This window comes from Coturnix japonica, chromosome 30 (assembly GCF_054131305.1).
Source record: "Coturnix japonica strain WE chromosome 30, WE-NBRP24, whole genome shotgun sequence".
Lineage (NCBI taxonomy): Eukaryota > Metazoa > Chordata > Aves > Galliformes > Phasianidae > Coturnix > Coturnix japonica.
Genome location: NC_140692.1, coordinates 699,685 through 712,217, shown reverse-complemented (window position 1 = coordinate 712,217; position 12,533 = coordinate 699,685). Strand labels below are relative to the sequence as shown.

Here is a 12,533-nt window from a genome sequence, read left to right as displayed (position 1 = left end):
CGTTATGGGATGCAGATTAGACCTTCTTGCTTAAAAGAAACAAGTGCTGCACACCTTGGAAACCTATAGAAAACTAGAGTAAAAAGGGCTGATTCTGCCATCTCATTATCTCAGTATTTGTGGTGCACGCTGAAATCCTTATTTGAAGTGGGCCAAAGCTCCATTGCATTTGTGAGAAGTTTTGCATCACCTGGTTGGTCTAGGCCATGTTTGTTGTCTTGCTAATAAGCAAGCCTTCTGATCTTCATCAAATCATTGTGGTTGGAAAAGACCACAAAGATCCCCACATCCAGCCTCAACCCATCCCACCATGCACACTGCCCACGTCCCTCAGTGCCACATCTCCATGGTTATTGAACACTCCCAGGGATGGTGACCCCACCACCTCCCTGCAAAGCTGTGCCACCACATCACCACTCCTCTTCAGAAGAAGTTTTTCTTAACATCCAACTTGAACCTTCCCTGAAAATCAGCAGTCAGAACAGGGGCTGTTGAAGATGGGCGGAGAGAATGATGCTTCTGCAGTCAATACAAGCAGGGAGGTCAAATGTAGAGTGTATCAACTGCATTCTTGCATTGGCTTGCTGCCCTGCTCCCTCGCCTTCAGTGGACTGCAGTGCTGGTGGTAGAGCTGTGGTGTGAATCCTGGGATTGCACGTACTGCAACGGTCAGCAGCACAGGAACTTGAGCTGAACTTACCCTCCTGGGCAGCTGCTGCCACTCAGAATTCAGACAGCATGCAGAGGAGAAAGTCATGAAGGAAGGGAAAGGGATGGCAGCAGAAGGCTTCACAGAGTGACAGCGGGGAGGAAGGAGATAGGGGACAGGTCATGGAAGGGTTTGCCATGACTGCTGGGGAGCAGGAGCCTTCCCGGTCACCTGAGCTGGGTATGCCTGAATATGCTTGCATGAATGATCTGAATGAGTGGTCTTCCATGTCTCCACTGCAAATAAAAGGCAATGTCAATCCCCCTCACACCTGCTAGTCCTGCATTCATGCTTGGAGCCTCTGTCTTGGTATCAATATCAGGACCCTGGGATCTTTCCTGGGACCCAAACAAGCATAGGAAGCTTATTCAAAATTGCTCTGCTGTTAGAAGCTGGCTAGCACTAGAGAAGTCCATGATGTAAGTGCATCATAAATATTCTGCACTTCTACAGCCTTTTGTAGGGCAAACCATGGAATAGAAATGGAAGCCCATTTATTTAGGGTTTATCTGTTCTCCCACGCCTCAAATAGGAGCTAGCATGAACGCTCTCAGCGACCAGTTGTTGGTAAAAGGAGAATCAGATAAAACAGTCATTAAAGTAATCAATAAAAGATTCAATGTATCAATCGATCCCACTTAGCAAAGTGATTAACTGAATCCCCTTAACTGAAGTGTGTATGCCTAACTAATTATACTTGCTATCTTTCTGATGCTAACTCCATTTGTTGACACAAAGGGTAAGGTGGGCTTTAAACACTTTATTCTATATGTGTTAGGTATTAAGAGGAGATGACCTCAGCCAGTTCTCTGAAGAATCAGGGGTTGCTGAGAGTACAAAACCATGATTTATGCATAAAACTGAGCTACAAAACCTAATGTAGGCCAAGTATTCACAATATTAAGGGCTATATCACTGCCATATGGTAGAGTCAAAAGATGGTTTTCTGCTCTTAAATTTCTATGGTTTCCTGATTTTGAGGTCTTCATAATTGAGCTGTATTTGGCTGCTCTCCAGCGTAGAGTGGAGCAATATCAAAAAGACACACAGATGAAGATCTGTCATTGTCTTCATTAAAAGAAATCTGAAAATTAGGAGTCCTAGCTGATAGTAAAGACTACCCAGAGGGATGGGATGACCATAGGGACTGTGCTGAGATGCATTATAATGTGTGATAAACACTGTGAAGCAGTGTTGCTCCAGGAAATGGTCCAATACAACATAGAAGCAACTTTTAATGTCTTCCAGTCACAAGTTGTTCATATGTAATGTATATTTTACCCAGTGTTTTCCAGTTCCAGAAGCAGAGGATGCCTTTATCAACAAGCAGAAGGTGCAGAAGGAGGTGAACGCTGTACCGACTCAAAATGCCACGCTGAGCTGCGAGGTGGCCCAGGAGAAGATGGAGGTGAAGTGGTACAAGGAGGGGAAACTGATCACCTGGAGCAAGAAGTTCAAGGTGGAGTCAGAGGGCAAACAGCGTCGGCTGGTGGTGAGCCAGGTGGAGAAGAAAGATGCAGGGGAGTACAGCTGCGAGGCTGCTGGCCAGAAACTCACCTTCAAGATTGATGTCACAGGTGAGAGAAATTGTTTTGACTGTATTGAACCCCCCAACAAAGAAGGAGGGGAAAGTTAAGTGGTTTGACACATTCAACCCCAGCATTCAGTGATGTAGACTGTGCTTAAATTCTGTTTAATTTGTGTACATTCCTGTTTGCCTTCTGAAGCTATGAACACAGAGGACTTGGGTAGTCTCAGCTTAAGACAGGCTGGACATAATTCGGGAATTTCCCTGGGGATCTCAAGTAGATGCAATGATAGCAAAATTAGAAGTCAATAATTACAGGGGAAATTAAAGAATATTAAAGGTATCTTCAGGGTAGACTCAGTTTGGACATGAGAAAAGTTCTTTATGATGAGGGTGGTGATACACTGGAACAGATTGTCCGGTGAAGGTTGTGGGTGACTCATCATTGGAGTGTCCAAGGGCAGGCTGGATGGGGACCCTGGGCAGCCTCATTTAGTGAATGATGTCCCTGACCACGGCAAGAGGTTGGACTGGATGATCTTTAAAGCTTCCTTCTATACCCAAACCGTTCTATGATTCCATAGGGGAAACCATTTTATTACTGCCTCTGAAAACTCAGGAGATATTAGAATTGTTTTCAGAAATATGTAGGTGAGAAAAATACATTTCCTCACTATGCATCTGGATAGGTGAGTCTGCTACTCACAGTAAGAGACCTGGTAGAGCTGACTATTGCCAGAGCTCAAAGTAAGATAGATATCTGCAGATCACACACAAAGAACAAAGGACTGCGTTGGTGAGCATATTTCCTTTGTGCCTTTGACAGTCACAGTTGTGGCAGTGGTAGAGGCCATGAGGAGTCTGTTCAGGAAGCCAGGAGTACTGCAGCCTCATGAACTTGAGTGTGGCCAAGTACAAGGCCCTGCACCTGGGTCAGGGCAATCCCAAGCACAGGCACAGGCTTAGAGGAGAATGATTTGAGAGAAGCCTTGACCCTGAGGAGAAGAGTTGGTCTGGAGGGAGTTGTCCCTGCCTATAGCAGGGGGACTGGAACTAAATGACCTTAAAGATTCATTCAGTTCTATTGTTTTTCTACCCTTAATTTTGCTTGAAAGGTTTTAGAATAAATGAGATTCTGGTTTCCATGAAAACTGTTTGCAGGGAGCTCCATTGTAGCTAGTAAGTCTATCTTTTAGTTCAATGGCAATAATGCATTGACTGTGTTGAAGAGAGAAATGACTCAGGAATGGATGATGGTTTAGAATAAAACATAATCCTACTTATTTTCTATGAAAATATGTGTAAGGAAAAGATGCTGCACTCAGTTCTGGAAATACCCTGACAAATATATCTCTACTGTTTCACAGCTGGAGATATCAAGATTGTTAAAGCACTGGAAGATGTGGAAGTGAATGAATATGGGAGTGCATCTTTTGTCTGTGAGATTTCACACGATGAGGTTCAGAGCCAGTGGTACAAAGATGACAACAAGCTGAAGGCTGATGACAACATCAGTATGCGGCAAGATGGTAGGGTGTAAGAGGGGGATCTTTCTCCTGAGTGGGGGGTGGGTTGGAGATCAAGCATATAAGACATCTGAAATGAAGAAGGTTCAGAAGGGAGTTCCCCTTTTGTTTTGGGACTGAGGTTAGGGTGGAACAAGTGACATGGTGGGATGCTTAGTGTGGGAAGTGTGATGCTATCCCACCATCCCACACTGCCGGGAGCAGGTAGGAAATGAGTGCAGTTATTTCGAAAGTGGGGGTGAACAGGGCAGTCAGTTCACCTCTCCAAAGAGGTTTTGTCTGACAGTGAGTGTGATCCTTCTGTATCAGGTACTTTGAAGGTGACGGTGGCCACATTTGGTCAGTCCTTGTAGAAGCCATGTTTAGATTACGCTTTGGTGGGGATGTGGACGTGGAGGAATGTGTGGTTTCATTGACATGAGAGAACAGGCAGTGATGCTGTGAAACCAGATGGATGATGCTCAGCCTGGCCACGTGCCTCAGAGCTCTTTGCTCAAGGAAGCCAAGTGTAGTTGTGGGTTTGCTCTCAAGAGCACAGTTCGGTAGGGATGAGCTGGCGGTTGGACTAGATGACCTTAGTGGTCTTTTCCAGCCTTAGTGACTCTGTGGTTCTCTGCTTCAGGAAAGAGCTACTCGCTGACTTACACACGTGTCCAAGTCAAGGATGCAGCAGAAATAAAATCTCTAGCAGAAAAGGCAGAATCTCGTGCCCATCTTTCAGTTAAAGGTAATTATGCTTCTCATGACAATTTTGATTAAATTATGTTATAAATGAGCTAACATCCTTTGCTTTAATTTCAAGGAAGTTAAACACCACCAGGACCTTTCACAGAAATAAAAACTTCTACCTACCTACCTTTCTGCCCACAAAATATCCAGCTTCTCTTTTGCAATTTACTTTCGCTAAGTAAAACAGATTATTTTCTTAGGAGGTTGATTTTCTACGTTTAGACTTCAGATTTGTGTTTGAACGTTGAGGGATAAAAAACATAGCTTGACTTTTTCTTCATTTTCTCTTGCTGTTTGAAAAGAGCACAGGGTTGTTTTTTTTTTTTTTAATATATACAATGTTAGGGTATATATATGATGTTAAGTGTGATAAAGAAAACGGAGACATTTGAGTTAGCACACTACTCAAGAGTTCAGTCCCCACCTTTGCCACTGTTAACATTATAAGGGCAAGAACTTCCTGGAAAATGAATTTCTCCTAAGTAGAGTCATTACATTTGAGCTACAGAGACCTTTACTAGGTGAAAACTTGTTGTTCAGAGCTAAGTTGCTGTATTTAACCAAAGTAATTATCAATGTCCGTGTTTCATTGAACCTCTTTTCCATTTCGTAATGCGAGGAGTTTGATATCGGGATGGGAAGGTCATGGTTTGATTTGGATGTTGGACTGGGAATCAGAAGATCTGGGCTCTTTTCAGGTTGTCAGTCTTATTCTCTGACTTCTTAACAACATTCTTTTCTTTCTATTATTTTTTAATGATGTTTTAAGGCATTCTGAGCTGATAGGTGTAGTGTTCATGTGCAGTAATGCTGACGTGAGTAAGTGGGGTGATAATGTAAGGGTTTTTTACATTCCTTCTAAATCTCTGCTTTCTCTTGTTCCATCCTTCTTAAAGAGCAATCAGTTAATATTGTAAAGGAGCTGTGTGATGAGGATGTGACTGAGCCTGAAGAAGCCAAATTTGAATGCGAGATATCCATTCCTTCTGTGAAACCTCCCAAGTGGTATTCCTACGTGGGGAAGTCTTACAGGCTGGCAGAAACTTGATTATGCAGCAAGAAGGCACCATCCACCAGCTGACCATACCGAAAACCACCACTGATATGACAAGCACCATTCAGTTCTCAATTGGCAAATCAAAATCCACAGCCAATCTGCTTGTCAGAGGTAACATATCCTGGCTTGGTTTACATCATGAAGATGAAGAATTAATTAACGTACAGCCTTCCTTCACTGGGGTCTTTGAAATATTGTGTGTGTGTCTGGAGGGTCTGCTCCATTTCCAGTTCAAAGCCGTTGGACAATCAATGAGACAGCTGCATCTCAGTAAAAGATCTGTTTGAATAGCTGTGATGTGCTTACTATTCAGATCTACAGAGCTGAGGTTTTGTCCTTGGCTATACCAAAGAAGTCAGATCAGGTGAAATTAATTGTATTTCTGAACTAGACAAGTTTAAGTTTGGTAGCACCTAAATTTGAAGCAGTTTGTCATTGATTTCATCTGAAAGAAACTTGCAGGCTTTTTATCTGCTGTTGTCCCCAGCGTAAGAGTCTCCATTCACATCCTAAAGTACTTGTTATATTTTCAACTCACTCTTATTCAACTCAACTCACTCTTATTTGAATAAAAGCCTCAACAATTGGGAGCAATTTGCTTTGTGGGAGCACAGAACAAGAGCTGGACCTTGCATTTGGTAGATAATATACAGTATTACTTTATAGAAATGTAGTCAATGGCATTCCCTATAGACAATCGTTTGTTTTATCTTTAGAGTGGTTCAAAGAACCATTGTGAACATGACATTAATTGGAATGGAATACACGCAAGAGACTTTCCTCTTCTTCCAATTGTCCTCATCCTTTCTTCTCTTCCACCCCTGCTTTGCAGATTACCATATAGAAATCACCAGGAAGTTGGAGGACAAGACAGCTTTGGAACGTCATTCTGTCATCCTGTCCTGTGACTTCAGGCCTTCTCCAAAAATTGTGAAATGGTTCAAGGGCCACACACTCATCAAGCCCTCTGAGAAGTACAAGATCAAGAGGGATAAGCATTCAGCAGAGCTCAAGATTCTGAAGCTGAAGCCCGATGATGCTGGTGTGTACAAGTGCAAGGCAGGAATTGCAGAGACTGAGGCCACGCTGACAGCTGAAGGTATGAGCAGGGAGGGTGACCTCTTCCATGTCCTATTTCACCTCAGATTTCTCTTCTTGGGGTTGATTTCTGCCATTCTCTCCTGCTAAATTTATAAACGTATAATGTTCACTGAGAAGATTACACAAAGATCATCTAGTCCAACCATTCTACCACATCCCAGTATGATTTATAGTAACAGTGGTAACAGTTCACCTTGTTTCCCCACAGCCTGCAATGTAGAAGTAACGAAGCACCTGCAGGATGTGGAAATTGAAGAAGAGAGCTCTGCTGTCTTCTCCTGCGAGCTGTCCCATGGTGACGAGGACGTGGAATGGTTCCTGAATGGCAACCTCCTTTACACCAACAATTACAATGACATCAAGAACGTTGGCAATTGCTGTACACTGACAATGAAGCAGGTTAAGCCTGAGGATGCTGGCACAGTGACAGTGAAGTCAGACAAGGTGTCAGAAAGCGCACCTGAAGGTGATAGGTGGGTCTGATCACACCCCTCCTGGATGTAAGAGATGCTAAGGAGCTCCAGTTCATTCTATTGTGCAGCAGTCCTGCTTCTAAAGCTGACCTCTCTGGGGTGACAAGAGGCTTTCTTCCAGTGGAAGGTTCCATTGCAGCAGATATCAAGGAAGGAGGATGGTTTTGGTGTCCTGCCAAAGCATTCCATTGCTTTTTATCATCATTTTATTTAGCACAAGGAGAGTTACAAGAGCAATTTCTTTTACTGCTTCAGTAACATGCAGTGTCAATGCTGTTGTCTCCAAGGATTTATGACTGAAGGAGAGATCATTCAATGTGTGTTTTGCCTCTGGGATGACTAATGACCAGGCTGTGAGCAACCTGATCTAGCTGTGAATGTCCCTTTTTATTGCAGGGGATCTGGGCTAGATGGCCTTTAAGGGTCTCCTCCAATTCTAAGGGTACTGTGATTCTAATCTGCTCTCCCCAGCAATTAAGCTCTTTTACTCTATGCGCTCAGAGTTTGAAGGATTTCCTCTTTCTCCTTTCTTTTGCATTTGGTGGAAGTTTTTTCCCCAGTATAAACATCTGATGTGTGAAATAGAAGATAGATAAAAGGAGTCAATAAAACAGGAAAATCAAAATTGTTCAGCAGCTAATCCTCTTAATCCTGTGGCCTGCTGTATGAGCTCTGCTCCATGTGAGGGCAATGCCAGCTCTCCAGCTTTAGAAGAGCTGCATCCCAATTACTTCATATGATATCAGTCCCACCCACCGGCAATGCAGGCTGTCCCTCCTGTTCCCTGTATTCTCCTACTGATTAGTTCAGAATTCCATAAAGTGCATTCAGTCAACAGACATGAAACCACTTTAGGTTCTATATTGATGTCATCAGTACTGGTAAAGATTTATTTATCCCTCTTTAAAAATCTGAAAGCAACTGGAAATGTCTCAACTTCTGTATCACATTGTTCTGTTTTGCCTTTTTAATTGCAGAGAAGCCTGCTGTCTTCATGAAGTCCTTGGATGATGTTTTTGGTGAGGAGCGGGGTGTGATTAAATTGGAATGCGAAGTCTCTAAAGAGAAGGTCAAACCAGTGTGGAAGAAGGACGGTGTTGTGCTCACTTCTGGCAACAAGTATGAGCTGGTACAGTCTGGGAAGACCCTATGTCCCCTTATCCATGACCTTGAGAAGTCAGATGCAGGTTTCTATACCTGTGATATTGGCAGTGATGTTGCCAAATCAAAGGTCAGCATTCAGGGTAAGTACTGTGGAAAGTAAAGGAGTGCTAAAAGCACATTCAGTATGGTCACTATGTCTTACACCTGTTCCCCCACGAGCCTTACTAGTTTCTACAATAGAAGTGTATTACTGCAATTTAGCACAGTGATGTCTGGAAAATTCCCATTGCTTTTGATGTAAATGTATCTCATTTTGCCATGAAAATCACCAAACATGTCAAGAATGTCCTGGAAATATTTCCTTTCTAAACATCCCTAAAATGGAGAAATCGTTTGAACACCAGTAGGGGTAGGATGGTAACAAATTAGCTAATAGAAACAGTTAATTTCTTGTCATAGGCAAAACCCTTTTTCTCACGCAGCATCCTAGAGTTGTCCTCTCTGTTAGGTTGTTCCCTCTGTAGCTCATTGAATCTTCATTCTGCTCCATGGACTGAGCTGCTCTAATTGTAGTTCTTCCAGAGCAAAGACAAGAGATTCACGTCTCTTTTTTTTTATAGCTTTCTGGTAATTCTGAGTGGAGAATGTCTTAGAGAATACATCAGTAAGGAACACAGCCATGTTCTGCAAATCCCGAGTTAAAACACCAGTACTGCTACTCATGTCAGTCACAAATGCCTTTTCTCCATATAAACCTCATACTAACATATCTCTTACCTTCCAGAGCTGAATAGTGGCATTACCAAATGGCTGAAAAACACTGAAATCCAGGAGGGAGAAGATTGTACTTTTGAATGCATTCTGTCCCATGAAAGCATTGATGAGTTCAAGTGGACACTGACTGGAAGCAGAGTGGAAAGTGGTGGGCGATTTAAAGCTTCTAACGTGAGTCGGAAATATACTCTCATTATCAAAAGTGTGACTCCTACGGACACTGAGGAAGTCGTTTTTACTGCCCGTGGTCTAACCTCCAAAGCCTCTCTGTCTGTGAAAGGTAATGAGATGGGAGAGATTCTGGGGCCTGATTCCTTCAACTGTCTTCTGATAAGATTGTCGTGAGAGCTAACTCATAATATGGTTAAAGTGAATAGCAACCTTCTACTTGAACCTCGAAGCACTGAGAATTTCTCTTAAAAATAAGTAAAAGGAGGAAACATTTTACACAAATGTGAGAACTACCCAAAGCACTGGGGTAGTGTTGGAAATGGGCATCTCACTACAGCTTGTTCCATTAACAGTAAATCAGGAATGATCTGTTGAGGGAACTGTGGGAGCAAATATCCTCTAAGTATAAGCTGAAGGGATGGCCTTCACATCATCTAGCTGTACAACAAATTCCTATCTAGAGCATGTGCATCTGAGAGCATCATCCGAGGCTCCCAGTGTGATGAGTGGAGAGAAGAAAGAGGCAGTTTTCAGACATGGTTCATCATCCTCAATTGGGTAGATTTAAGAGAGAATAAATGCTGCCTGGAATTCTATTGTCTGTACTTTGCAGATTACTGCTGGCTGTAGGATGGCGTCTGTTGCAAGTGCCTCTCTAACTTATCTCCAGCATGTAGATGTATGTATTTTGAGAGAGGCATCCTACCCTAAGTGTATGTTACTCAAAAAGCAATGTTTTCTTCCAGGAAAACCTACTGAGGTTTCAAAACAGCTGGAGGATAAGACAGCAGCAGCAGGGCAGGACATCAGCCTGAGCTGTGAGCTGTCAAAACCGGATTTGAACATCAGGTGGTACAAGGATGGCAAAGCAATCAGAAAAAGCCAGAAGTACGACTTGCAGCAGGAGGGAACTGGGGCCATTCTGATCATCCATGACTCTACTACCAAGGACAGTGGGGAGTACCCCTGTGAGACAGAGGACTCCATAACAAAAGCCAGGGTCACTGTGCAAGGTGAGTTGAAAAGCACATGGGGATGGCATGTAGAGAAGTCGAGGTAAATATCTGCAGCCTGTGGGTGATGTTTTTCTCTTCTGTTTCCTTGAGCAGGATCAATTCTTAGTTTTCAGAAAATATGATGGATTAAAATCTTTTCCTTAAAATAATCTGGAAACTGAATGATTCTCCAGTGTGATGTGGATCTGGGCAGCCTGGTCTGGTGGTTGGTGACCCCTTGGAGGGGGTTTGAAACTAGATGATCTTTGAGGTCCTTTTCTTCTCAGGCCACTATATGATTCTGTGATCATTCTATGATTCTATGATCTTGGGTGTTAGTGAGCCAAGAAAAGATGGCAATCTGAATTAGTCTATATTGAATATGTGTAATCAAAACTATATGCAGTTTATCAGATGAGATCCTAACAGCGCATGTATAATGGTATTGAACTTTCCAGATATCTACTGGAATTATCAAACCTATGTAAATGGGTGGACTCTGTGGTCTTCTTAGACTCTTTGCATCTCTATGTGATATTCTGAAATGAGGGCAAAGGAGATTCAGGACACCTCTGTATGCTTGGGACTTGTTGGGGTAACAAATCCCTTTGTCCTACACCCTCATCCTTTTTTTTTTCCTTCCAGAAAAACCTAATTACTTTATCAAGGAACTTTCAGATGTGAAAACTGAAGAAAGTGGAAGTGCACTTTTTACATGTCAGAGCGAGAAAGCTGCATCCTTCGTCATATGGAGGAAAGGCATTGCTGAGCTCAGGCCTGGCAGGAAATACGAGATGGCACAGAAAGGACGAGACCTGCAGCTGAGCATAAAAAATCTGGAGAAAAGTGACAGTGACGTGTACACCTGTGACATTGGTGATGCCCAGTCCAGAGCCAAGCTGGTTGTACAAGGTATGTGTGAGAGCCATATGACTGCGCATCCTGTTTCTCCACTCCCAAGACATTATCCTGGTAGAATTTGTACATTTATGGCAGGTCTTTGGGGCTGCAGCTGTCTGGCCTGAATAGCGGTTCACAAGCCATGCACAGAGCAAGCTGCACAGAAAGGCAGCTACCGACCAGAGCAGTGCCATTGAGAACTTTATGTATCATTTAAAAACCAAAAATGCTGATGTACGGTGAGGCTGGTGACCCAGAAATCAGTGTGAACTTTCTATCTCTGACCTTTCTGAGTTAAAAATAGTCCTCCAGAGTTCTAGGCAAAAATTCCCTTATGCTGCATTCTGGGTAGTTGTCACAGTTTAAACAAAAATCTACCTGTGTCCGTGACAGGGGGGCCACAGGCAAGCGAGGTGCTAGAAGGAGCTGAACCTCTGTCCCAACTACTTCAGAAGCAGCCCAAACCCCCTCGTACATGTCTAAGATCTCCTTCTCAGTTGGAGTGTAGCACTCCTCAGACCCTTTATATGCTCGACTCCAAAGTCCCGGGGGTTGGCCTTGGGTTTCTCCTAAAGCTCTTTGCCACAAACTCCAAGTGGGACCTTTCTCTCCAGCAGCAGTGTAGAGGATGTTCTTTACATCCTGTCCCGTCCGTACTGGCCCCAAGGCCACGGCACGGGCTATCTCTTGTTTTCTTTGCTCAAAAGCCTGCTGCTGCTCAGGACCCCATGAGAAATTATTCTTCTTCCGTGTTACCTGATAGAGGGGGCTCACTATGTGGCTGTAGTTTGGGACATGCATTCTCCAGAAGCCCACTACTCCCAGAAAAGATTGGGTCTCTGTCTTGTTGGTGGGCGGAGACATAGCAGTGATTTTGTCAATCACATCTGCTGGGATGTGTCGATGCCCATCTTGCCATTTTACACCTAAGAACTGGATTTCCTGGGCAGACCCCTTCACCTTGCTGCGCTTAATGGCAAAACCAGCTTGCAAAAGAATTAGGATTATCTGTTTTCTTTTCTTGAAAATCTCTGCTGCTGTATGGCCCCACACGACAATATCATCAATATACTGCAAGTGTTCGGGAGCAGTAAAATTATTCATATATGATGTTATGATGTGGAATACTGATAGCAAAATTACAAAATTATTAAACCATGACACCCTGGTATTTTTCTTTTTTTTTTTCTTAAATATTTTCCTTTTTACTATTTAAATGTTATGGGCACATCTTATAGAAACACAAGGCTGTTTACAAAGAAGTGCATGCTGTGTTGCTGTATGATGAGCAAGATACATCTATTCTTCATCTAGCAGGAATAGTTGCTGAGCCTTAAGAACAGTTTCAGAAAGCTTTGGGAATTTGGGCGTTTTCCTTGTTTCTGCAACACAAAATGAAAATTTACGCTGTATACAAAGAAAAGGGGAGTCCGAACTTGTACGTTAAATTTGAAGGAGAACAATCT

At 43.1% G+C, this 12,533-nt stretch overlaps 1 protein-coding gene across 1 annotated transcript; it reads left to right on the top strand.

Annotated features, from left to right (window-relative positions):
* Positions 1 to 5,800: 5,800 nt before the first annotated feature.
* Positions 5,801 to 11,193, top strand: LOC146755743 (obscurin-like). Its single transcript, XM_085525229.1, has 4 exons — positions 5,801 to 5,819; positions 9,012 to 9,281; positions 9,919 to 10,185; positions 10,813 to 11,193. The coding sequence occupies exons 1-4, from the start codon at positions 5,801 to 5,803 to the stop codon at positions 11,190 to 11,192; spliced, it is 936 nt and encodes a 311-aa protein (XP_085381355.1). The 3' UTR covers position 11,193.
* Positions 11,194 to 12,533: the final 1,340 nt, after the last annotated feature.

Coding starts and splice junctions, on each gene's coding strand:
- LOC146755743 (XM_085525229.1), top strand. Junction 9,282..9,918: donor AGCCTCTCTGTCTGTGAAAG/GTAATGAGATGG, acceptor GTTTTCTTCCAG/GAAAACCTACTGAGGTTTCA. Junction 10,186..10,812: donor AGCCAGGGTCACTGTGCAAG/GTGAGTTGAAAA, acceptor TTTTCCTTCCAG/AAAAACCTAATTACTTTATC.